Consider the following 21,433-nt stretch of genomic DNA (forward strand, 5'->3'; position numbering starts at 1 on the left):
GGAGGCCCTAGAAAGGTTTTGTTTTGTTTTTGTTTTGGTGTTTTTTTTTTTTAAAAAAGGTTATTTAGCATGGCAAAAAAAGACTCCCTTGTGTGAGCGCAGCGGTTGCGGGCGCTGGGGTCAGTCTTGGGCGCCTGAGGGATGGGGGGTGGCGGCTGGAACCTGTTCCAGCTCCCCCCAGGGCGGTGTTTTTGCATTTCAGCCGCTGGGTGACGTGAGATTTGATTCCAGTTTGTTCAAAAAAATAATAATCTGCCTCTTTTAGCCTGTGTTTACGGTGCTTTATCGAACCGTTTGGATGTGCAGGTACGAGCTGCTCCCCTCCCCCCCCCCCCCCCCCGAAAAAACCAGCCAAACCCCAACACTGGGAATTGTGTGTTGCTGCCAGGGGGGGGGGGGGGGGGGGGGGGGAAGGGGAAGCAAATTTTCCTTGTGGAACTGCTGCGGGTTTGTGTCCAGCAGCCAGACCAGGCTGGCAGGCGGCTGCTCCACCCTCCCTGGCTGCCTGCGCCAGCTCTGCCCTTCCCTACCCCTCCGCAGGTGCCTAAATCGAGTCGGGTTTGACTGAGTCAAGTTCAAGGCTGCCCCGGCTGCAGCTCCAGCGCCGTGTTTTCAGCTGAACTCTTCGTTTTCAGCTTCCAGTTACGTCCTGAGGAGGGTGGGAGAAAGCAACCGGCAGCGGGTCGGCTCCCCAGCAAGAAAAGTTCAACCAGTTTCTCGTTAGTTTGAACAAGTGGAGGGTTTAATGAGTATTTGTTTTGCTAGGAGGAAGGAAAGGTGAAAGTGCCTCGGGGGGTGCGTCGCCCTCCCCGTGCCCATCTCGGCCTGCCTGGGCCCATCTGCCTCTGGCAGTTTTCCTGCAAACCCTGTGGAAACGGGGATGAAGGAAGCGGGTAAATCCTGCTTTTTCAGGGCTTTTGACTGTGTCTAAGGTTCAGGGCATTTTATTTGTTTGGTTTTTTTTTTTTTTAATAGAAAAACATACTTTATTGCTTTTTAACAATGAAAAGATTTTTACAACATATCACAGTTGAAGACAGATACTTTCTTTCCCCCCTCTTAAATTTGTGTGGCTGCTGTAAATCCAGATTGGTCCGCTCTCCGTGGGCTTGTCTCCCCCCTCGCTCCCGTCCCATCCCAAGGCCGCAGGGACATAAAACACTTCCCTGGAGTCTTGGGGAAGGGTTTCCTGCTGGAAAACCAGCAGCAGCACCACCGGGAGCTGTAGCTGCCCAGGGCTTTGTGTCTTAAAGGTGGTGGAGAGCTGGAACAGCTGCTTGTGCGCAGCTCGGGGAGGTAAGGGCCGGGCTAACAGCCTTTCCTGCGGGACAAGCAGGGAGCCTGCAGCCCTGGGACGTGAGGGAAAGCAGCGCGGCGCGGCCGTCACCCCCGTGCCGGTTTACAGTTTGATCCATCCCCATCTGCTGCTGTAACTTTCAAGGGAACGGGAGAACGTGGAGCTGTAATCGGCTTCGTAATGGTTACTATTAAACAACTACCTCTTGAGAAGAAACTTTCCCCTCGCCAAGGGAAAGTCAGCACCAGGCCTGGGGGCAGGAGGACGCTCAGAGCAGCCGCCCTCGGCACTCGATAGCCCCGCAGCAGCACAGCAGCTCTTTGCCTTCCACGCTGCCTACTTCGTAGTTGTAATCCCATGTCAGCTCCGTGCCGGCTCGTATCCTCCTGGGAAGTAAAAAAAAAAAAAAAAAAAAAATTAAGAAACCGGACAGGCTGGGAGAAGAGGCGATTCCAAAAAGAAGGATAAGCTGGAGCTCCTGCTAGCAGAGCGCAAGGCTTGCCCAGGACCTCTCTGGCCAGGGCGGCGGGGTCCTGCTTCTGGGGCAAGGGGGAAGCAGCCAGCGCGGCTGCCTCGGCTCTGCAGCGAGCGAAGGGACAAAGTTCGATGAATCACTCCCGTGGGGCTTCAGAGAGGCGCCGCCGCGCTCGCGGTGCCCAAAAGGCACGTGGCAGGGATTCACCACCGCCCGCCTGGCGCTGCCGGGAAGGTTTGTGACTCGAACGAGCTGGGCAGCTGGCTGCTCCGCACTTAACTCCCCGCTTCGGGAAGGTCTAAAACTGATGCAAAGCGCACCAGGATCTCCAGCAGAGGAGAGAGACCCTCGCCCAACTCGGCTCCAAGCTCTTCCCCGCTCGGGCTGGTGTAAAATTAAGGGGCAGTGGCTACCAGGAGTAGGAAACCCCCGGCCAAGGAGTGGGGTGCCAGCGGCCCTTCCCTGTGCACCACAACTCACTTGCTGGCGAAGAAGGCGACCCAGGGGAAGCGGAGGTCGTGCGTGTCCACAAAAACGTTCTGCACGAAGAGGTTAGGACTGCAGCTATGCTGTGAAGGGAGCGGAGACAACCGCAGTGAGCAAGTTCCTGCGTCGGAAGGGGCGCAAAGCGGCCCGCGGTAAACACAAGCCTTTATAAACAAGCAGCGTTCCCGATTTGTCCGCCGCATCCAGCGTAAGCCTGCTGAAACAGGCCACGCTCCCTCCCCTGCCTGCGCCGCCAGGGATGAGTCACAGGATCCACGCTTGCAAAGGTAACGGCGCTGGAAGGACTGACTTGGCCATCCTGCTCACCACGTGTCACGGGGCTGGAGCAGCTGCCTCGTTTCACTCACGTTAGGGGTGGGGAGAGGGGCATGGATCATCCTAATCTTGTTCTTTTCCCACTTTTTTTACTGTATTTATCTAGTCTTGGGGAGGAACAGGCCCCCTGAAAGGCCAAGTCACCCCGAAGATGTCCCCTTCCCTTCCCAGCTGCCGGGGGACGCTCCCTTTCGCCCGCTGCCGGGGCAGTGACTCACGTTGAGGTACCGGCCCAGGTTGCCCTCCAGCTTGGCATCGATGATGTAGCAGGACTCCTCTCCGTCGTAGAACTGGCGAGTGGTTTTATGGACGGGCGCGCTCTCGCCCTTGTCGGCTGCTGCCATGTTGGTGGACTTGATGGCGATGCCGTGAGTCGATTTCAGGGCGAAGCCCCGGGTGGATTTCACCGCCACCTGCCTCTTCACGGGACCTGCTGCAAGAGAGGAGCCAACGCCACCCCGTTCTCTCTCGTCCTCCAGAAGAGGAGCCCCGCGGTAGCGCTGCTGGCTCCCCTCTTTCACACGGGGGTAGCGAGCGCCTGAGGGATGCAGCTCAGACCTAAAATACCACCCCCGGGGTGGCTCCTGGGAAGCTCCCAGCTCCGCTCGGCCCAGCACAGCCTGGAGACCCACCCTCATAAGCCCCACAGTTGCTTTTTCTGAAGATGTCCAGAAATATCTAGTCCTTGAGGACCAGGAGTTTGCAGTTATATCTCAAACAACACACGGGGAACCTTCAGACTTCAGTCCTCAGGCAAAACTCGGAGGTGTGTGGAGCGGGATGCAACACGCTCACAGCTGGTGTGTCCTCACGAGCCCTTCCCGGTGGTTTCTGGCCAAAATTTCTCGCTGTCCCCCCATCCCTTCCGACCCCAGCAGCTGTCCGCACCTGAGCCAGACGAGGGGTTTTTCTTGTCATCCCCTTCCTCCTCCTCGGAGCCCGAGGAAATGGTCTGGATGTCGTCGCTGTCGTTGGTGGTGCCCTGGGCCTGCCCCGCCGCCGCCCGCCCGTTCTCCCCGTCGCTGTCGGTGCTGCTGGACAGGGTCAGCACGTCCTGTGGAAAGGCAGGAACGGCTCCGAGCGCAGCCTGCGCCAGGCGGGAGCGTCGCTCTCCCGCTTCCTTCCCAAGCGACGTTCAGGGCTCCCTCGTCCCCCACGGTTCCGTGCTCTCTCCGAGCAGAGGACCTCTGTGCTCTTGGAAGCCCTTTGGAGCTGGCTCTGAGCTGAACGGGGCAGAAACCACCGCACAGGCCGGTGGCTGAGAGGGCAGCGAGGTTTCAGGGGGCACCCAGGCTGCGGGAAACTCGAGCCTGCACCGTTAGGTGCTCTGGGTTTTGCACGGAAAGGAGAAGACCCCAAAACCCAAAGCTGGTCCCCCCCCAGGATGGCTTCCTAGACCTGGCTCTGCCAAGCAACGGCTCCCTGGCATGCTAGGCACGCTGCACCCCGTTCGGTCACGGCCCAAAGGCCGTGCTGTCCTCTCTTCTTGGGCTTTCGGAACCGTGAAGGGCCCCACTGTCTGAAGGAAATCAACTGTCCCCAGGAAATCCCAACTCCGAACCACCGGTGCTCAACTGGGAGCAACGGTGGCATAGGAACAACCCAAAGCACGGTCCAAGGTCCTCATCAAACCCGGCGGGAGCCGAGGCAGAGCCAGCCCTGCGCCTCCCAGCCCGAAGGATCACCGCTTACGTCTGTGGTGGGCTGCGGGGTGAGGGAATGCCGCCTGCTCTGCAGCAGGGCCGTCTTGCTCATCGGCCTCCGGACCCCTTCCAGTTTGGGAGGGCTGGGGTTGTAGCCGTACATCCTTCCCACGTCGCTCAGCCTGCGGGGCGAGGAGGAGAGCGGGTCACGCCTGCAGCTCCGGGGGGGTGTCCCCAGGCACAGACGGAGCAGCTGAGGGAAGGCGAGAGCCGGACACGACTGCCGTCACCAAGCGTTTAATTTCCCGGGGCACAGCCCAACCCCCCCCCCCCCAACCTCCCCGCTTACTCTGGCAGCGGCACTAGTAAAGTTGTTCAGGGGCAGCCCCAGAGTTACAGCAATTCATTCAGCGTGATATTTGGAAACAAAAAGCAGGAAAATACAATTTAAGGAATCTTACCCAAGAATTTTGCTTGAGTCTTCAGGTTCCTGCAGAGTGGAGAAGTACAGAAGATTAAAATCTTTCCCTTGCGGAGCTTTCTTCAGCCCTTCTGCAGAAATGCTCCCCAAACCCCAGCCCAGGCGCGAGGAGCCGGCTGTCCCCACCGCTCGGCCTGACACCCAGTCCAGGGGGTGCTCCAGAAGGGCCAAGTTACAACCGCGGGGCTCCCACCCTGCACACAGCCCCCCCCCAGGGGGCTCCAAGCCCTCTCCAGAGCAGGAGGCGGACAGAGACCTGCTGCCCCCCCAGCTCCCCCACCCAGGGCTGCACGGGCACGTCGTGCCCGGGGCAGGAGGGATGTTCGGCTCAGCTCATGCCGAGCCACTTCGTTGTGGCCTCCTGTGTCACAACTTCCCCCAGGAAGGGGAAAAGCACCTCCCTGCCCCCGCCCCCCCCCCCCCGGTGGGCAAAAGGCCACGAACACAGGGCGAGGGGACACCGAACAGCACCACAGTCCACCCAGTTGTGTGGTAGGGGTAGAGAAGCCATTTGAGCAAGAGCACAGCCGAGGACATCTCTGTGTCTCCGTTTCCTCAGCCGTGCCCCCAAGCCGGGCGCGGTGCCCCCCTCCCCGTCCCGCAGCCCCCCCAGCCCTCCCTTACATCTTTCTTCGGTGCCTTTGACTCTCCATCCAGCTCGCCCGGGGCAGCAGCACAGGTTTTCTCTCGCTCACCCGGGAGCTCCGTTTTGCTGACCTTGGCCTCGCCGCCTTCGCTCATCTTGAAGGAGGAGGTGCTGTCGTTGTCCTGGAAGGTGTCAGACATGCTGTTGGAGCTCAGCCATGAGGCCACTTTGTTCTTGGAGGTCTCCTCCGATATCGGCAGCTTACAGGAGGCGGCCACTGCCGTCTCGTCGTGGCTGATTTGCCGGGTGAGCCCCGAGTCCTTGGAGGCTGTCTCCGACAGCCCGTTCTCCTTCTGGCCCCGGGTCTGCCGTCGCGTGGCATAGCTGCGCCACACCGAGCTGGTACTGAAGTCCTCATCCTTGCAGAAGTTGTCATCAGAGCTGTCCTCGTTGGACTCCTCCTGCTCCTCGGTGCCTGTGTTTTCCTCCTCTTCATCCTTGAGGTCCACCCCGCTGCTGTCAGAAGAGCACTTTGCATCGCTCTCGTAGCCCTCCTTGAAGTTCTCCACGCTCTCAATGTGATCCAGGTTCGCAAAATATTCGTCACCCATCTCTAACCCCTCTTTGTCGGCAAAGTCATCTGTGAGGATTTTCCCTGGAGGTGGGGAATAGGAAACCTAAGTGTGAGTTTCCCAGGGATGACATTCCTACCACCCCACAGGTTTTACCCTCCCCAAAGACTCGCTGAGGAGCAAACAGGACCGACACCACCTTATCCCAAAGCTGGGCTGGGAAAGGACAACGTATTTCCCTGACACCCAAGGTAACATAAACCTGCAGCGGGCCCCTGCTAACATCCAGGCTTCCAAGATGGAAACTTCCAACCAGGCGTTCGAACGGGGCGACCGCCTTTGCCTCGGAAGGGCTGGAGGTGACGGTGTAGCGCAGGGGCAATATTAAGGGCAAGAAACCAGAGCGCCAGAACTCAGGCAATGCCTGCGGTTAGTTTCATTTCGGAGTTAACGCAACCAAGCTGCGCAACTTCTGCATTTTATTGGTTTGTGCCGACGTTCCAGCAACTGGTTTGATGTAAACAGGAAGCAGGTATGTGTTCATCCACCCTCAGCGTGCAGAAACAGCTCTGGGGATCCGAGCGCTTCTCTTGACGCTGGCACTGCAGCCACGCTGGCACTGCAGCACCTTGTTTTTGCGATAAACAAAGCCTAGCTCTCAGGCCTGACACAACCGGCTCTTTTCAGCTACTTATGCCCCCTGTCCTGAACCAAAAGCAAGCAGGTTCCTATCTGAACGCCTGTGACCGCCGGGAAGCATGGTGGCTCGACAAAGGCTTTGCATTCACAGCACCTGTTTCAAAAAGGAGAGGCTCCTACCTGCCTGTTCAGCAGGGCGAGCTCCTACCTGCGTAGATGCAGACGAAGGAGCCTTTAGCAATGTCATCAAGGCAGCGAATGCCCCAGCCTTTGTTCTGCGTCTTGAATAACTGCAGTCGGACTTGGAGCCCGTGCTGGACCAGGCGGTTGGTGCACATGTTAACGTTGCACTTGCACCTCTTGTTACACTCGTAAACTCTGAAAGAAAAGGAGAACAGTGAGATCTTCCTCGATAAAGCAGTATCCCAAGGCTCGGCGGAGTACCAGTCACGATGCAAAGGGACTTGCAGCAGCGACTGCAAGCTCAGCGCAGGAGGGAGAGCGGAGCTGCCAGGTGCGAGGGTAATGCACGGGCGTCCCAGGCCACGCAGGACCAGATGGATCAAGAGCTCAGTATCTGCACTCGGCTCCGGGAAATACCGCCTCTCTCACAGCGCCAAGTTTCCGACGCTGGTATTTGTGAGGGAAGGAGAAGACGCAGCTCTGCTTACCCTGTCGGGAGGCATTCTTCCAGCCTTTTGTGCTGGTATCCTGCGTTGGGGTTGATCTGCCCACCTGGGGTACAGCCAGTCGCCTGGACTGTCAGCTGGTGACAGGCACATTTCGATCTAGAGAGACACACAGAGAAAAACCCACCTGTGCACCAGAAGTTAGTTTTACACACCGGTTTTACAGCAAGGAGAAAAAAAAAAAAATCGCATCTTTTTGCATGTCTATGTGCAGAGACAGGGCCTGACTTGGAGTCAAACTTACAAGTGACCAGAGCAGATTCCCCCTGGGCCGCCCACCACCCTCCAGGTGCAGTGACACAGAGGAGTTCACCTACTTGTCCCTGCAGCCGTCCTTGCAGTCGCAGCCCACGAGGAATTCCCAGCTGGTGTTGATGTAAACCCCTTTGCCGGGGATGCGCTCCTTGCTGTAGGCCACTTGGGGAGGCGGGGTGTTATCGATCTCGTTGACACAGGACAGCGGCACGTCCTCCTTACCCTTGGTAATGTCTGCGATGTAGTAGTAGGGCTTGTAGGGCTGGAACTTGCGATCCACCAGCACGTAGGGATCCAGGCAGAACATCTCCAGGAAAAGGAAGTCGCAGTCTGTCTCGAAAAGGTAGCGCTCGATCTCCTGCATGGTCCTCAGGCACAGCCCACAGGGTGTCTTGTAGAGGACGTGGAAGCCCATCTTGCGGTTCACCCGTCGGCGGGCTGTCATCCGTCGGAAGTCGTAGAGCAGCGGGATGAGCAGGGGGTTCTTGCTGCGGTACTGATCGCTGCGGATGGGACGGACGCGGGACAGGCAGGTGTAGCTGCAGACGTGCGGCAGGTAGAAGAGTTTCTCCAGCGGGGCTCGGTAAGAGGGCTCGTTGGGCACGCGGTCCATCATGCCATGGAAGGCCTGCGCTGCGCCACCGCCTGCCTGGCCGCTGGCGAGCCTGTTAGGGGGAAAGGGACACACTGAACAGCCGCGGCTTACGGAAGAGCAGCGCTTTCTCCTCCAACTGCAGAGGGATTTTGGTTGAGACACAACTTAATTCCTATCAAAACAGCTGCTCTGAGACACGCTGCTTCGCTGCTTAGTCCAAATAGGCACAAACCCCAGCATCCCCGAGGGGCGAGGCTGGGCAGCCCACAAAGGGAGCATTACCAGCAGCAGAGAACAGAAAAACCCACCCCCCAATCAGAACTAGGGAAGCAAAACCAAGCACAAGTTGGATGTGGTCTCAGCACACACACCAGCAGCTTCTGTGCTGCGCAGCGACTGCCACAGAGCGACCCGAGCTCAGGCCAATGACAAAACGTCAGGAACAGTTGTCTGGGAGGGAGAACAAGGTAAGAGGAAGGCGAACGCTCAGGACTGGACGAGCTGGTGAGTGAAGGTGTCAATCGGTCACAAAATAAACCCGTGCTAATCCCGACCTCTCGCACGCACGCAGGGATTTGTAGGAAGCGTGAAGCAGCTCTGCCTACCGATGCTGCGGGGCCGCGCTCAGCCGTCCCGATGGAGGTGCATCGCTTAGGACAGGTGAAGAAGGCGATGACTGCCCGGAACCCACGGAGCCAGGACGGAAGGATGTGCTTTTCTTGGCCACTTGCTTCCTCGACTGGGCCAGCTGACTGTCGGTGCACCTGCGCGAGGGAAGAAGGGAGGCCATCTGCAAGATGTACACGTTCACACAACGGCAGGATTTAGACAGACAGGACAGGCCGAATAACACTCCCCCCTGGAAGTTGGCAACAGTGTGCCGTCCAAGAGAAACAGAGCAGATTTTTTTCCTAACGAGTGTGAAAATCAACCCATTTCTGACTATTGGTGCTGCAGGATCCCACAACAACCCCAACCAAATGCCAGAACTCGCCTACGTCTAAAAGCAACTTCTGACATACTGCTATTTATTTGGAAGTAAGGGATAAGGGTGAGAGGGAGTGTAAGGAGGACGTCCAAGGCCTTTATTTCAGGAAGCCGGACAAACCACTACTTGAAGAAACCCCTGCAACAGCAGAAACAAGAGTTTACAGAGGCTCAATCAGCGCAACAGTACTGAGCAGTGGGAGGAACAAGGAGTACAGTGGACTCTCTTGTCCTTACCAAGAGGTGACTGCACAAAGGAATGTAACAGCATCACTGACAAAAGGGCTACGAGGGGCTCCCGAACACCTCTGCAGCCCGATGCACCACATCAGGAAGGTGGGCGGCACCTGGAAGACACTACCTTCGTGTTCCAAGCAAACACCATGGAGGTTTTTGATCCATTTATACCGATTAAACAGAAAACCACCCCAAACCAGCCACTGGTTTTCCCACAGGTGGAAGAACACAGTTATCAGGGCAGAAAAGGAGGAGACAGTGAGAGCAAGAGGGGGTGACTATCTGCAAACGTCTGCCTCAAAAGCAAGGTGTTAACACACATTTCAAAATTCAAGAGGAAGAGAAAAAAAGCTTCCATCAACAGGCTTTAAAGAGTCAGAAATAGCTGACAGTGGCTCCCTGCCACTGTAGAAGAACTTGAAGGTGGGACTAGAGAGGGAAGAGAACTAGACCTTCCTCAGAGTAAACAAAACACGAGAGTGAAGAAACCATTCTCGCAGTTTTAATAATCTAAAACTAAAGTGGTTTTAACCCAACAGTATCCCTTGGGACAGCAGGGACACTGATATGGTACGCTGCCTTCAGTCACTGTTAAAAACCAGTTGTCTTTAAGCCGGTCACTCCTTAAGGGCAGGGCAGGGCAACAGCTGTAGTAGCGTCTCCTTGTATCAGATCTGAAAACAAGATCCTAAAGTCAAAGCTGCTGTCTGGAGGGAACAAAAAAGGCTTCCTGTAACCATGCAAGGACCGTTAAATGGAAAAGGAGAGGTCTGGCAGCCGACGAGACAGCAGGCAGGCAGTCCAACTTCATCGCCTTCGTGCCGTGTCCCTGCACATCCTTCCTACAGCCTCGACAGCTCGGGCTGCTCTGGTGTTAGGGGCTGGCAGGCTGGCCCTGGGCGGACGGTGGAGGAGGCAGCTTGCATTTCTCGTTCTGGAGCAGACCTCCTTCAGCATCGGCCTCTCCTTGGTCATGTAAGAGGTGAGGGACAAGGCTATTACAGCTTTGATTCTCATGTCTCCGTCAGGAGGAGCATTCTCAAGTGAGCTCCCACATCCAGGGGCAGAACGGCTCATATTGCACTGGTACTTGGTGAGGAATCGCCTCCTGAGACCGAAGGCTGACGGCAGGTGGGGCTCCTGAGATGCTGCTACGCCTGGAGAGCATCGGGTAAATAAAGATTCACGTGCTGCACAGGTTCCTTACAGCTGGGACATCTCTTTTCTCCCTTCTGCCCATGCAGCAAGGCACAGTCACAGCAGAAGATATGCTGGCAGGGGACCAGGCGTCCAGAAATTCGGATGGGAAATCCACAGTGGTGACAATAATTAACTGGGAGAGCCTTTCTCTCCCCTAGAAAGTTATTACAGTCCCAGAGCGCACGCCCAGGTACCCTGGTGTTCTCCAACACGCTCCCTCCATCACAAGGCCGAGCTCCTCCTTCATCCAGGCCTCCTTGGGCACCAGCCTGCACCTCCGAGAACGTCCTGCTTGGGCCCCCGGCAGCGGGAGGCACGTGTGCGACTTGGCTGTGGCTTAGCTTTATCGGGTTTGGTCTGTGACCACCGAGACCAACCACTGATCCTGAGTTCTCAGCACCTTGTAAGTCATTGAGGTCTGCGAGCAGGTCAGTCGGAGTGGAGGGATACAAGGCAGCCGGGGACCAGTGCCTGGATCGTGACACGAGGGAGCAATTCAGATTTTCAGAAGAGAAGGAGCAAACTTTCTAACTTGGAAATAGATCAAGTGCAAAGCTTTAGCCCTGAGTAAGAACAATGGCATTTGGCTCAGGGGGTGCTGGGCTGTCAGCTCTCCCGCCCCCAATTACTCATCCAGCAGCCTTTCTCTGTAGTTTCCCCCAGAAGCATGACTAAAAGAGATCCGTGTAACCAGGAAACAAGCCTAGTCAGGGAGGAAACCCGCACCTGAGGATTCCTCTGCACAGAAAGCGTGGTGCCTGAGAGAGCTGAGCACTGGAGACGGGACACAAAGGAGGCAGTGGTGGAAGCAGAGAACTGACTCAGGTACTTACTCCATCTCAGCAGGCTGCGGAGACACGGACTGTGCAGCCAGCGAGGCCGCCTGCATTTGCTCTAAAGGTTTGTAATGGGTACCAGCTCCTGTTAAATCCTGGGTATATTGTACTACGGGCCCTTTGCTCCTGACGGCACCTAGTGGGGAGGGGAAAAAGCAAAATATCAGCAGGAAAAGTCTCTACCATCGACCAAAATTTGTGGCACTAGCTACAAAATATTGATTTAGTCCCCGAAGGCAACCAAAACAGAGACATTCACAATTAACACCCGGTCATTGCCTGAGCTGAGTCACAGCCAGTCACCCCAAACAGATTCCGGCCACTTTACCCAAATGCAGTTTGGTTTTGTGACATCTTTATGCCAGGGGAAAAAGCCCACTGTAAATCTTAAAGCTCCAGGAGTTCTGCTAAAAAAACAACCACCAAAACCAAACAAAAGCCAAAACAACCCACCTGCCCCCACCAACCCACCACACGTCCACTCAAATTCCAGGATATCAACTGAAAAAGATGTCACATACCAACATTGGGACGAGTCCTCGCTTGTCCACTTTGCTTCTTTTCTTGTGTGGAGGCCGTGGAAGTTTTCATGCTGAACATGGGCTCAAGGCGTGTGGAACCCCGGTAAATCCACTCACAGCGTTTATCATCCTGCAGTAAGGAGAAGGCAACACTCACAGCACCTACAGCAAGAGCTTCCAGAGGTACAGTACCGGCCTGGGAGGCAGCAGCATGCTTTTAGGGTGAGCAGAATCACATGGAAAGGAGGCGCAAGCATTGACGTGAAGGCTCTTGAAAGACCATGCAGCAAATAACTCATCACGTCTGGGGGAGCACTGAACACAAACCCAATCTAGACAGAGGTCCCCAAACCTCAAATGCAGTTCTGTTCTCAGCCCAGCAACCGACCAAGGAGGCACCATTGGAGAAACCAGACCCCTTCAGGAGACAAGTTATCTGCTCTAGGACAGGGGGGTTAAATTTGCAAGTGCACAATGTCTTCCCCAGCCTCAGTGGCTATGCAGCTATCTGGACCTGGACGGGAAGGGAGCCAAGCCAGCACAGGCAGTACGTCTGCTCCCTTTCTGCAATTTGTAGAATGTGAGCAAGCAGGTTATCACAGCTTCTGCTCAGTTTCTCTCCTGCTTCTCAAACCGACACTTGTATTTGGACAGAAGACACAGCTAGGTGTTTATATCGAGGAAAGGGTCAGGATGGAACACCTGCAGATGATGAATTTTCTTTCTTATTCATCTGTCGCTTTCAAGTTTCACATGCAAAATGCTTTAAAAGGCTTTTGAAGCTTTTGTCATGCAAATGAAAGTGTTTCACCTTCACTATCAGTGCACAGGAGAAACTGGCAGTCTACCTACTGAGCAAAACACCTGCTTGCTCCAGGACCCTGTCTGCCATTAGCAAGGAAGCAGGACTGCACCAGCCCAAGTCAGCCACCCTCCAACTCAAATTTAAGCCTATCTTCCCTTCTTAATGGGAAAAAGAAAATTGCTCTACCAGGAAAAGGATTCTGACCAGACTGCCATCTACTTCTTCCACTCTGGATTTCCACCAGGTCCCTTCCCACTCGGTTTTGATCAGCTGTCCGTTCTTCAGCAGTACCATGGGCCGGTTGGGGTAGGCTGTGATGTACTCCTCAATGAAATCACGACAGGAAACATCCTCTATGTCTTCCCAGGTCTTTTTTACTGCTCAGAAAGAGACAGTTGGGAGAAAGAGAAGAGGAGGAAAGACTCTTACAAAAAGAAACTTTTAACTCTTTCCCAAAGAGATCCCAGGTGGATTTTTACATAAGAACAACCAAGCAGCAATCCCGAGTGGCTGGATTATTGGCGGTAGGGCACCCAGCCACGTTAATGCACCCAGAGTGCAAGGAATCACAGCAGACTCACTCTGCCCGTAACAAACCACTATTTCCTCCAGCTTCATATGCAAATATCTACAGGCACAGCAGCAGAGGGGCCATGCAGCCTGTCTGTCCCCTGTCTTTTGAGCCCCGGCTCTTTCACACCCCCAAAGGCTCTCCATACAATTTCAGTATCAGGACACCGGAGGGGCAGAGATCACTCACGTGGCCTGCAGACTGGGTACAGCTCCCACTCCTTGACATATGAAGCATAGCCATCATCAAAGAAGATCAGGAATCTGGAGAAGAGCAGCGTTGGAAGTTGGAAATTAGAAACACCGCTGAGTAAAACGCAGCTCCACATCACATAACGGAAGCGGAGCACCCCTCCCGTTTCTGCTGCCAGTCCCGAAGAACCTCGACTCAGACACAGTGGATGAGGAGATCGCGTGCTTTGCAGCACAGCCGCTTCCCTTGGTTCTTACAGAACAGCTCCCCCCCAGCCCCGAGCTCTCCCTCGGCTCCCAAAGACAAAACAGAAGCTGCCCGAAGGCTTCCCAGCAGCATAGCACAGCCTCTTCCCTCAGCTCCACATTCCCTCCATGCCTCGGCCACAGGAGGTAAAGGAAAAGACAGTTTCGTTGCTCCTAATCTCTCCGAGAAAAAATATATTTTGGAGCCTCTGGGAGGGACACCGCCAGGGCATGGACAGGAGCATGAGAGTCTCCCCAGTGTCTGGGGGGGCCGGGAGCTCAGAGGGGGACACCCCCAAGGCTGGATACAGCACCGCTTAGTGCTGCGTGCCTCTCTACAATAACTGCAGGATATGGAGCCGTACAAAGCTTGGCATGACGAGGGATCAGCGTTACAGGCAGCCCAGCCAGGAGGAGTAAATTTGCAACCTGAGTAATAAATGCAGTTCATTTTCAGTTATTAAACACGTATCAGATAGAACTTGACACAATTAGGCCTTTACGGCAGATCCACGCTTGAAAACGAAGAGGGTGACTGTATCCTTTATGAATCTTCTCAGAAAGACCACAAGCCTGAACCACAACATAAAAAAAAGCCCTGCCCCTTATTTACAGCCGCCTGAGAAGGCTGCTTTAGACCTGCTGTTTCCTCCGTAAGTGCTCTGGCAGCACTGCTGGCACCGAACGCTTCTAGGGCTCCTGTTTCCTAACGCTATGTTTTATGCCTTGAGCAGTGCAGACTGACATTTGTGTGATGGTTTGAATGAATTACCAGATATAATTTCTGGCTCAGGGACATGAGTAATAGAATGGAAGCTCCACCCAAGAGCTTTCAGAGATAAGAGAGACCAAAGAAACAACATTCAGAACTACATCTCTGGAAAGGGCAGGAAAGAATTTCGATCCTGTGGTAGCAAATACACTTTTTTTTATTCTTTTTTCCCCCTGAAAACAAACAGACAAAAATGTGAAAGAGAGAGAGGGTACAGGACTGCGGAGGAGAATACATACCTATCTTTATTCTTCACATTTGGGGTTTCAGCCACAATGCCAGCATACAGCCAAACCTGATTCCCGTCTTTGTATTTTGCCACAACCCTGCTGCCAACGTAGTGTTTCTCAGGCGCGGGGTGATAGTCATAAGCAATGTGATTGCCAGAAAGCAAACTCTTCCCTTTATTATCAAATTTCACTTTGTACTTCTTCCCAACACCTGAAAGACATTTCAACGCGGCAGGATAAATAAAAGCTGACTGCAAGAAGTCCAGTACCCTGCAGCACTCTGGTCCAAGTTCAGAACTTATTGAAAGCGTTTCCAGAAATTAATTTGGAAGGTAAAATATAGTGGAGATGTGTTGTTCTCACAACTCTTTCCCAGTGCTCTGACACAGGAGGAGACCTGCTCCAAGCCTGATCAACACCATCCACCCAAAGCTTAGCGAAAACCACAAGCACCAAGTCACAGCATCAAGCACGGGACGTACCGATCGTCTGGATGGCGATTAGAGTTCCTTTGTGCCACGTTTTGGTTCTCTTTTTGCCCAGGATCCTCATGCCAACGTTCAGATCACCGTCATTGCTGAGATCGCTCCCAGCTGCTGCAAGGCCAACGGGCTGGACAGCACTGGAAGTTTCCTGAGGGGTTTGTGCATCTACCCAAGGAACAACAACAGAAGGTAAGTTAAGAAATTGCCCAAAGATTCCCTCGTTTATGCACGCAACTGGAAGAACATCTCAACCTGAGACAGGAGGCGTTCTTGCCTTCCATTAGTTCAGTCAGCCTAAGTGCCTCAGTTTTACTGGATGGAGTAATCAGCAAGTGAGGTTTAAACACCATTAAAAAGTTTTCATGTTATGGAAATTGCACCACATGCATTTGCTTTCGGAAAGGGCTTAAAAAAAAAAAAAAAAAAAAAAAAAAGGACTTAGGCATCAACATGTCCTAATAGGTCTTTCCAACAGGGAAAGAGAATAGTTATTTTTCAGGTACCAAACTGTCAGATGCAGACAGGACCAGGGGAAGGACACACACGGGTGCCAGCCCACGTCTCAAGAGGCTCTCACACACCAACCTTTTTGTGCATCCTGAGCATTTGTTTTCTTGTTCACCGCATCCATAAATCTCTGCACATCCTGGGCAGACTTTCTCATTGCAGCCATGGCTTCCCGCAGCTGAAGGGAAGGAAAGAGAGAAAATATGAAGAATCTTTTCGTTTTTGTACCGAATACAATGTTGTCCTAAGCATTCCGGCAAAACCCCACTTCAGATGCACACTATAGTCAAGTCTTTTCCAACTCACCAGAGTCTGATCCTTTGCGATTCTGGAACTACTGTTGCCTGCATTTCAAGAGAAAAGAAGTGGTTTCAAACATCTTGGGGAGGAAAAAATCCACCCTAGTTAAGCCACTGAAAGAAGAGGGAACAGAGAAAAGCATCTATTCGAAGCAGATTACCAAGCCACCCCTTCTAGAGGCACAAGACGCTGCACAGGCTGCTCCCCCTTGGGGCAGCGTTTGACAGGGACAACGGTCAGGCTGGTGGGAGATGGGAGAAGTCCTGGTTTGGGACTCCAGGAGCCACGGAACAGTTACAGGCCCTAGCAGACCACGCAGTGGTGATGTTCCTCACGAGCTAATGGGTTTTCCTACCTGATCCGCTCCCGCTTACAGGCAAGCGTGGCTTATGGCCAACTTTATGATCCCTCTTGTTCCCATGCTCCTCCGGGACATACTCAGATCTCCATCCCTCCCCTCAGTCCCATGCGGCGCAATGAGATACTGAACTGTGCTTCCAGCCCGAATCGATACTCATGACATCGTCGTCGTCTTCATCTGGGATCTCAATCACTTCTGTGGGCTTGGCAGCCAAGTCCTCGTCCTCAGAGCTGCTCTCACGGTACTGGAGGCCCAGCTTGGAGTACAGATCCTTCACCAGTATCTCACATTTATCAATAGCTCTGGGGAAATAAAGAGAAGAGCAGCAACAGGAAAAGACAAGGTGAGTGCAGCTGTACATCCCACAATACTGCAGAAATAAACAGGAACTGACTGCTGGGGAGCTGCTAATTAAATACAACCATGATGAGGTGAGGGAAGAGTATTCACATGAAGGATTTAAAGCCACAGGGGGAATAATTTTAATTATCCCTCAACAACCACACAGGCAAACGAACTGATGTAGAACCACAGCATCAGTCGACACCGAAAGGAAATGGGCAGCACTCAAGCCATCTCCCCGTCCTCTGCTCCAAGGCTCTGACGCACGGCTGCGATTCCAAGCGCACCCACCTCGAAGCGTCATCAAAGAGCCGGTCAACATGAGCCACCTCTTCTTCCTTCTGTTTCACGCACTTCTCCAGCTCCTCCAGCTGCTGCTTCCTTTGCTTCACACACTCAAACTTCTCCAGCTCTTTGTCAATGATATCCTGGAGCTCCTCCATGGAGATTCCCAGCTCGTCCATCACTTCTTGCTGCAGCTCTTTGATCTCCTGGGAATCCATTTCTGTTGTAACTGACACCACAAAGAAATGAGAAAAGGCTGGTGAAACCCTACTGCTGTAGCACTTCCTCTGAGGCACAGCGCTCACGAGAGCATAAGCTCCATTTTTTGAAAGCTAAACAGGAAGAAAATGTTAAATATGTTAAGATAACATCACAAGGAGCCAAAAATAACCAAAGTGCAAAGCAGACTGTGGAGCCAGAGGATTCCAGGACAACCAGGGACTCCTGACGTTTCCTCTGATCTCTGCCCAGACTCTCCAAACCCCCTGAACGTCAGAGCCTTACGTTTCCCCACCTCAGCGCCCTCTCCTCTGCGAAACCTGCGGGCAGTTCTCACCCCGCTGCCTCGCCTGGGAGGAAAGCCACACAGGTGCCTCTCCCAGCCCGTCCCACAGCTTCACCTTCACACAGCAGCCCTGCAGAGCTCCTGTCCTCCCCTGCCTGTGGCATTTAAGGAACGGGATAACATCCAGCCCCAGGGATGGGGATGGTCCCAGCACTCTCCTCTGTCCCTCGAGTCCTGTTGAGCTGGGCCTGGTGGTAACACATCCAGTCTTCATGCCTTTGAAGCCTGGCCTCCATCAGCAGCCCCCAGACACCTCCCTCCCTCCCACAACGCTCCCTGCTCTCACCTCTCTCTTCAGGCTCCCTGCCTGTACCTAAGCACACCCTCGTCTCCAGCCCCTCCTTACCTCTGGCTCTTCCAGCAGCCCTGGTCCCATGCCCCCACCCTGTTCCCGTCACCCCGATCCAGCTCTCCCTGCCCATGTTTCTCCCCCACCTGCACCCACGCCACCCCCAGCCACACCACCACACACTCTCCTCCTGCCTGACAGATGCAAAGAGACCCCCACAGCCCCTCAACACCTCCCACCCCAACGACCACACACCTCCCCCACAGCCCCCATCAGCCTCCACTTCCCAACGCCTCCCATCCACCCCCCACCCCCCCTCACACCCAGGGCCCTGTCCAACAGCCCCCACAGCACCCCCAACCCCGTTCCTCCCCACACAGCCCCATCCCAATGCCGCCACAGCCCCCCTCACCCCCCAGCCCCCCAACCCCCACTCCCAGTGTCCTCACGCCCTCTCTTACACCCTGCACTTTGCTTAGATTGGCAAGTTTCCATCAACCTGTCGTCCTAGAAAAGTCCCTGCCCCACAGCCCCTCCCCCCAAACACCCCCCCCACCTCACCCGTGGATATCCCCTCACATCCCCTCAGTCCCCCTGCCCCACAGCCCCCTCTCTACACCCCACATCCCTTCACAGCCCCTCACTCTCCCCAGTCCCCCGCCCCTCTTTTCCCCTCGTATCCCCTCACAGCCCCTCACTCCCCCTACCCCACAGCCCCCTCTTTGCCCCCCACGTTCCCTCACAGGCCCTCACTCCCCCTGCCCCACAGTCCCTCTCTTTGCCCCCCACGTTTCCTCACGGCCCCTTGCTCCCCCCCTCACTCCGCCTGCCCCACAGCCCCCTCGGGCAGGCCGCACTCACCGAGGCTCCCAGGCCCGGGGCCCGCCGCGCCCCCAGCTGCTGGGGAGAAGGAGGTGTGTTTGGGGGGGGAGGGGCTCCAACGGACGCTGCTTGACGTCACTTCCGGTTTTAGTAGCCCCGCCCCCTCGGGGCGTCAATCCTCCCCCGCCGGCAGGCGCGCTCGCGCGCGGCACCGCGCATGCGCTGGGGGCGGGGCCAGGGCCGCTTAAAGGCGCAGCGCCCCCAACAAGGCGCGGTGCTGCCCCCTGGGGGAGGGCGTTGGGAAGGGCTCGGGGCCCTGAGGGGCCGCGTAGGTCCGGGGGTGTCGGGGACCCACAGGGTGCTCGGAGGGGATGGGTGGGCTTTGGGTGTGCTGGAGAGCTCTGAGGGGCCTTGAGGGGGGGTGCTGGGGAGCTCTGTGGGGGCTGGGCTGCTGGGTGATGGAGCACTCTGAGGATGTCAGGGGTCTTTGGGGGGACACTGGGGAGCTCTGAGGGTGCTGGGGGGCCTTGGGGTGCTGGGGGGCACTGGGGGTTCTAAGGAGCCTTGGGGTGCTGGGGGGCACTGGGGAGCCCTGAGGGTCCTGAGGAGCCTTGGGGTGCTGGGGGGCACTGGGGAGCCCTGAGGGTCCTGAGGAGCCTTGGGGTGCTGGGGGGCACTGGGGAGCCCTGAGGGTCCTGAGCTTCCACAGTGCTGGAGGGCCCTGGAGTGCCGAGTGGTCCAGGGTGTCTGGGGGTGCCGTGGTGCTCGGGGGGCTGGGGGTTGTCGGAGTGCCCTGTGGCGTGGGAGGGCTGGGGGGTGTTCTGGGGGCTGTGATCCTGGGGGTGCCGGGGGTCCCTGGGGCTGGCTCAGTTGATCTGCTCCTCTTCCCAGGTGGAGGTTGGGATGGCGCTGTAGGGATCCATGATGAGCTTGGCGCACCGCACCATCATGGCCAGGAGGAAGAGGCACATGAGCACCACGAAGGCCATGGCGAAGCCCTTGTCCACATCCACTGCCGGTGGCACGGTGACGTTCTCCATGCAGGTGGCCCTCAGGTGCGTGGCCCCCGTGGCATCCCTGTGGGGCAGAGGCGGGCGGGATTCACAGGAGCCGGATGGGTGGCAGTGCAGGGGAAGTACCGGTGGGGTGGCAAAAGCGGCCAAAAAGGGGAAAACGTGGCTTCGAGACCCCGCTGCTCCCTGTTGTGGCTGCTGGTGGCAGTTTGGGGGACACCCAGTGTCTTCCCATCCTTGTCCCCGACACCCTCGCCACAGGGATCTTCGTTATCTAATGCTATCACCCTCCCAGCTTCCCTTCCCTGCTCAACCTCCTCATTTCCCAGGAAAAAGCAGGTTAAAACACCCCTATTAAGTTGTTGTTGTTCTTTCACAGGACGCTGTGTTAGGTGCAGCGGGTGCGCCGGGGCTTGGCTGACCCCCAGCAAAACGGAGGCTGGCTGGGGTTACAAGCAGGACAGGAGGAAAAACCACCAGTAAGCAAACAGGGGTGGGAAAGGAGAGTTTTCCCGTTACTGAAGAGAGACGTTTGTGGCAGCAGAGGGATAATTAGATTTGTACAAGGTTGGAGGAGAGGTGGAGGCTTGTTGAGTGGCACCAGGAGAGCCATGTGGACCGAGCTCTGTGTATATAGGCGTCTGCCTATATATATATATGTATGTTTGGGTTTTAGTGTGTTTATAAAGCTAATGTGCTCCAGGAGCAGATGACCACAGCCCTAACTACGCCAAGGACAGCAGAGAAATCAACAAGATCAAGTCCTGCAGCCCCCCAAGACTGCAGGAAGCCCCCAGGGTCTCAGCCCTGTCCCGGCTGGGGCAGCTCCTTACCTCCCTCCGGTCAGACGGACGGATGGACGCAGGCTGTGCCCCTCTCCCTGCCCCGCTGTCCCCAGCTCCGCACCGTGCCCGGCTCTGGGTGCCTGCTGTCACCGGGCCTTCATGAATACTGCAGGAATGTGGCGGCGTCGCCTTTCAGACGCTCCCAGTAAATGGGGAGAAACAATCCGGCAGATTAAATTCTCACCCGCTATTTCCAGCACCCCCTTTGCCCAGCAGACAAAGGCTCTGGGGTCCCTTCGTGGGTCTTACGGGCCTGGGGTGAGCCGAGGGGGATTTGTCCCCAAAATCCAGCAGGAGCCAGGTCCTCCCCAGCCTGCCAGATAATTTAGAGCTGGTCCTTGGTTTATTTCAGACTAAATGGGGGGAAAAACTCTTTGAAGCTGCGATGCTTTGTGCTTTGAACTGAGCCGCCCGTTTGGCTCTTGCGAAACGGCCTCACAACAAACCGCAAAATAGTTTAAACGCCGTAGAGACACCCCTGAGCCCACGAGTGAGTTTATTTTATTCACCCCCCACCCCCCGGAGGAAAAAAGATCGCTCTGAGAGTGAGGCTTTGCTGTGAGTGCCCCCCGGGCTGGCACAGGGTGGGTTTTCGGGTGATTTTTCGGCAAAGGCTGAGTTCTGGGGTCTTGCCAGTGCAGCGGGAGCGGGAGGGGGGATAAGGGGACGTTACATCTGCGGTTGCTCTGTCCCAGGGTGCAGTACCCTGGGGTGCAGTGGTGGACCCACACCCCGTCTCGGCCCCCGCTGTGATCACGGGGTGGCCGAGGCTGAGACCCGCGAGCCACAATCACACAAATTAATGCTTTACTGGTGAAGCCCCAAGTCCCAGTCCTGGCCCAAAGCCCTGTTCCAGTCCCGAGCCCAGTTCCCACCCAATCCCCATGCCCAGGCAGAATCCCTAATCCCAGTCCCAACTCTAATCCCAGTCCCAACCCTAACCCCTGCCCCAGTCTCAACCTTAATCCC

The 21,433-nt window shown here is 55.6% G+C and overlaps 2 protein-coding genes across 7 annotated transcripts in view; one reads left to right on the forward strand and one right to left on the reverse strand.

Moving 5' to 3' along the window:
• Window positions 1–52: 52 nt before the first annotated feature.
• On the reverse strand, window positions 53–18,766 carry SETDB1 (SET domain bifurcated histone lysine methyltransferase 1). 6 transcript variants are annotated; one of them, XM_037411951.1, is made up of 22 exons: window positions 18,646–18,765; window positions 16,937–17,159; window positions 16,433–16,605; window positions 15,949–15,986; window positions 15,721–15,820; window positions 15,133–15,300; window positions 14,660–14,861; window positions 13,401–13,474; window positions 12,827–13,017; window positions 11,836–11,965; window positions 11,312–11,450; window positions 8,660–8,818; window positions 7,522–8,124; window positions 7,187–7,303; window positions 6,724–6,893; window positions 5,343–5,959; window positions 4,699–4,727; window positions 4,287–4,419; window positions 3,483–3,648; window positions 2,813–3,024; window positions 2,253–2,341; window positions 53–1,683 (listed from the first exon to the last, which is right to left on the reverse strand). In XM_037411951.1, exons 2-22 carry the CDS (start codon window positions 17,146–17,148, stop codon window positions 1,566–1,568), a joined length of 3,840 nt encoding a protein of 1,279 aa, XP_037267848.1. In that variant the 5' UTR covers window positions 17,149–17,159; window positions 18,646–18,765; the 3' UTR covers window positions 53–1,565. The 6 variants fall into 6 exon arrangements, with proteins under 6 accessions (XP_037267848.1, XP_037267846.1, XP_037267845.1 ...); XM_037411949.1 differs by having other exon boundaries at window positions 2,813–3,027; XM_037411948.1 differs by having other exon boundaries at window positions 3,483–3,681.
• A 733-nt stretch (window positions 18,767–19,499) lies between these two features.
• Window positions 19,500–21,433, forward strand: part of ARNT (aryl hydrocarbon receptor nuclear translocator) — a 29,413-nt gene continuing 27,479 nt past the window's right edge. Inside the window, exons 1-2 of the mRNA XM_037411955.1 lie at window positions 19,500–19,661; window positions 19,999–20,098. The gene's annotated coding sequence lies outside the window, so the exon portion shown is untranslated. The remainder of the gene's footprint in view (window positions 19,662–19,998; window positions 20,099–21,433) is intronic.

The sequence above is a fragment of the Falco rusticolus genome, chromosome 19 (assembly GCF_015220075.1).
Source record: "Falco rusticolus isolate bFalRus1 chromosome 19, bFalRus1.pri, whole genome shotgun sequence".
NCBI lineage: Eukaryota > Metazoa > Chordata > Aves > Falconiformes > Falconidae > Falco > Falco rusticolus.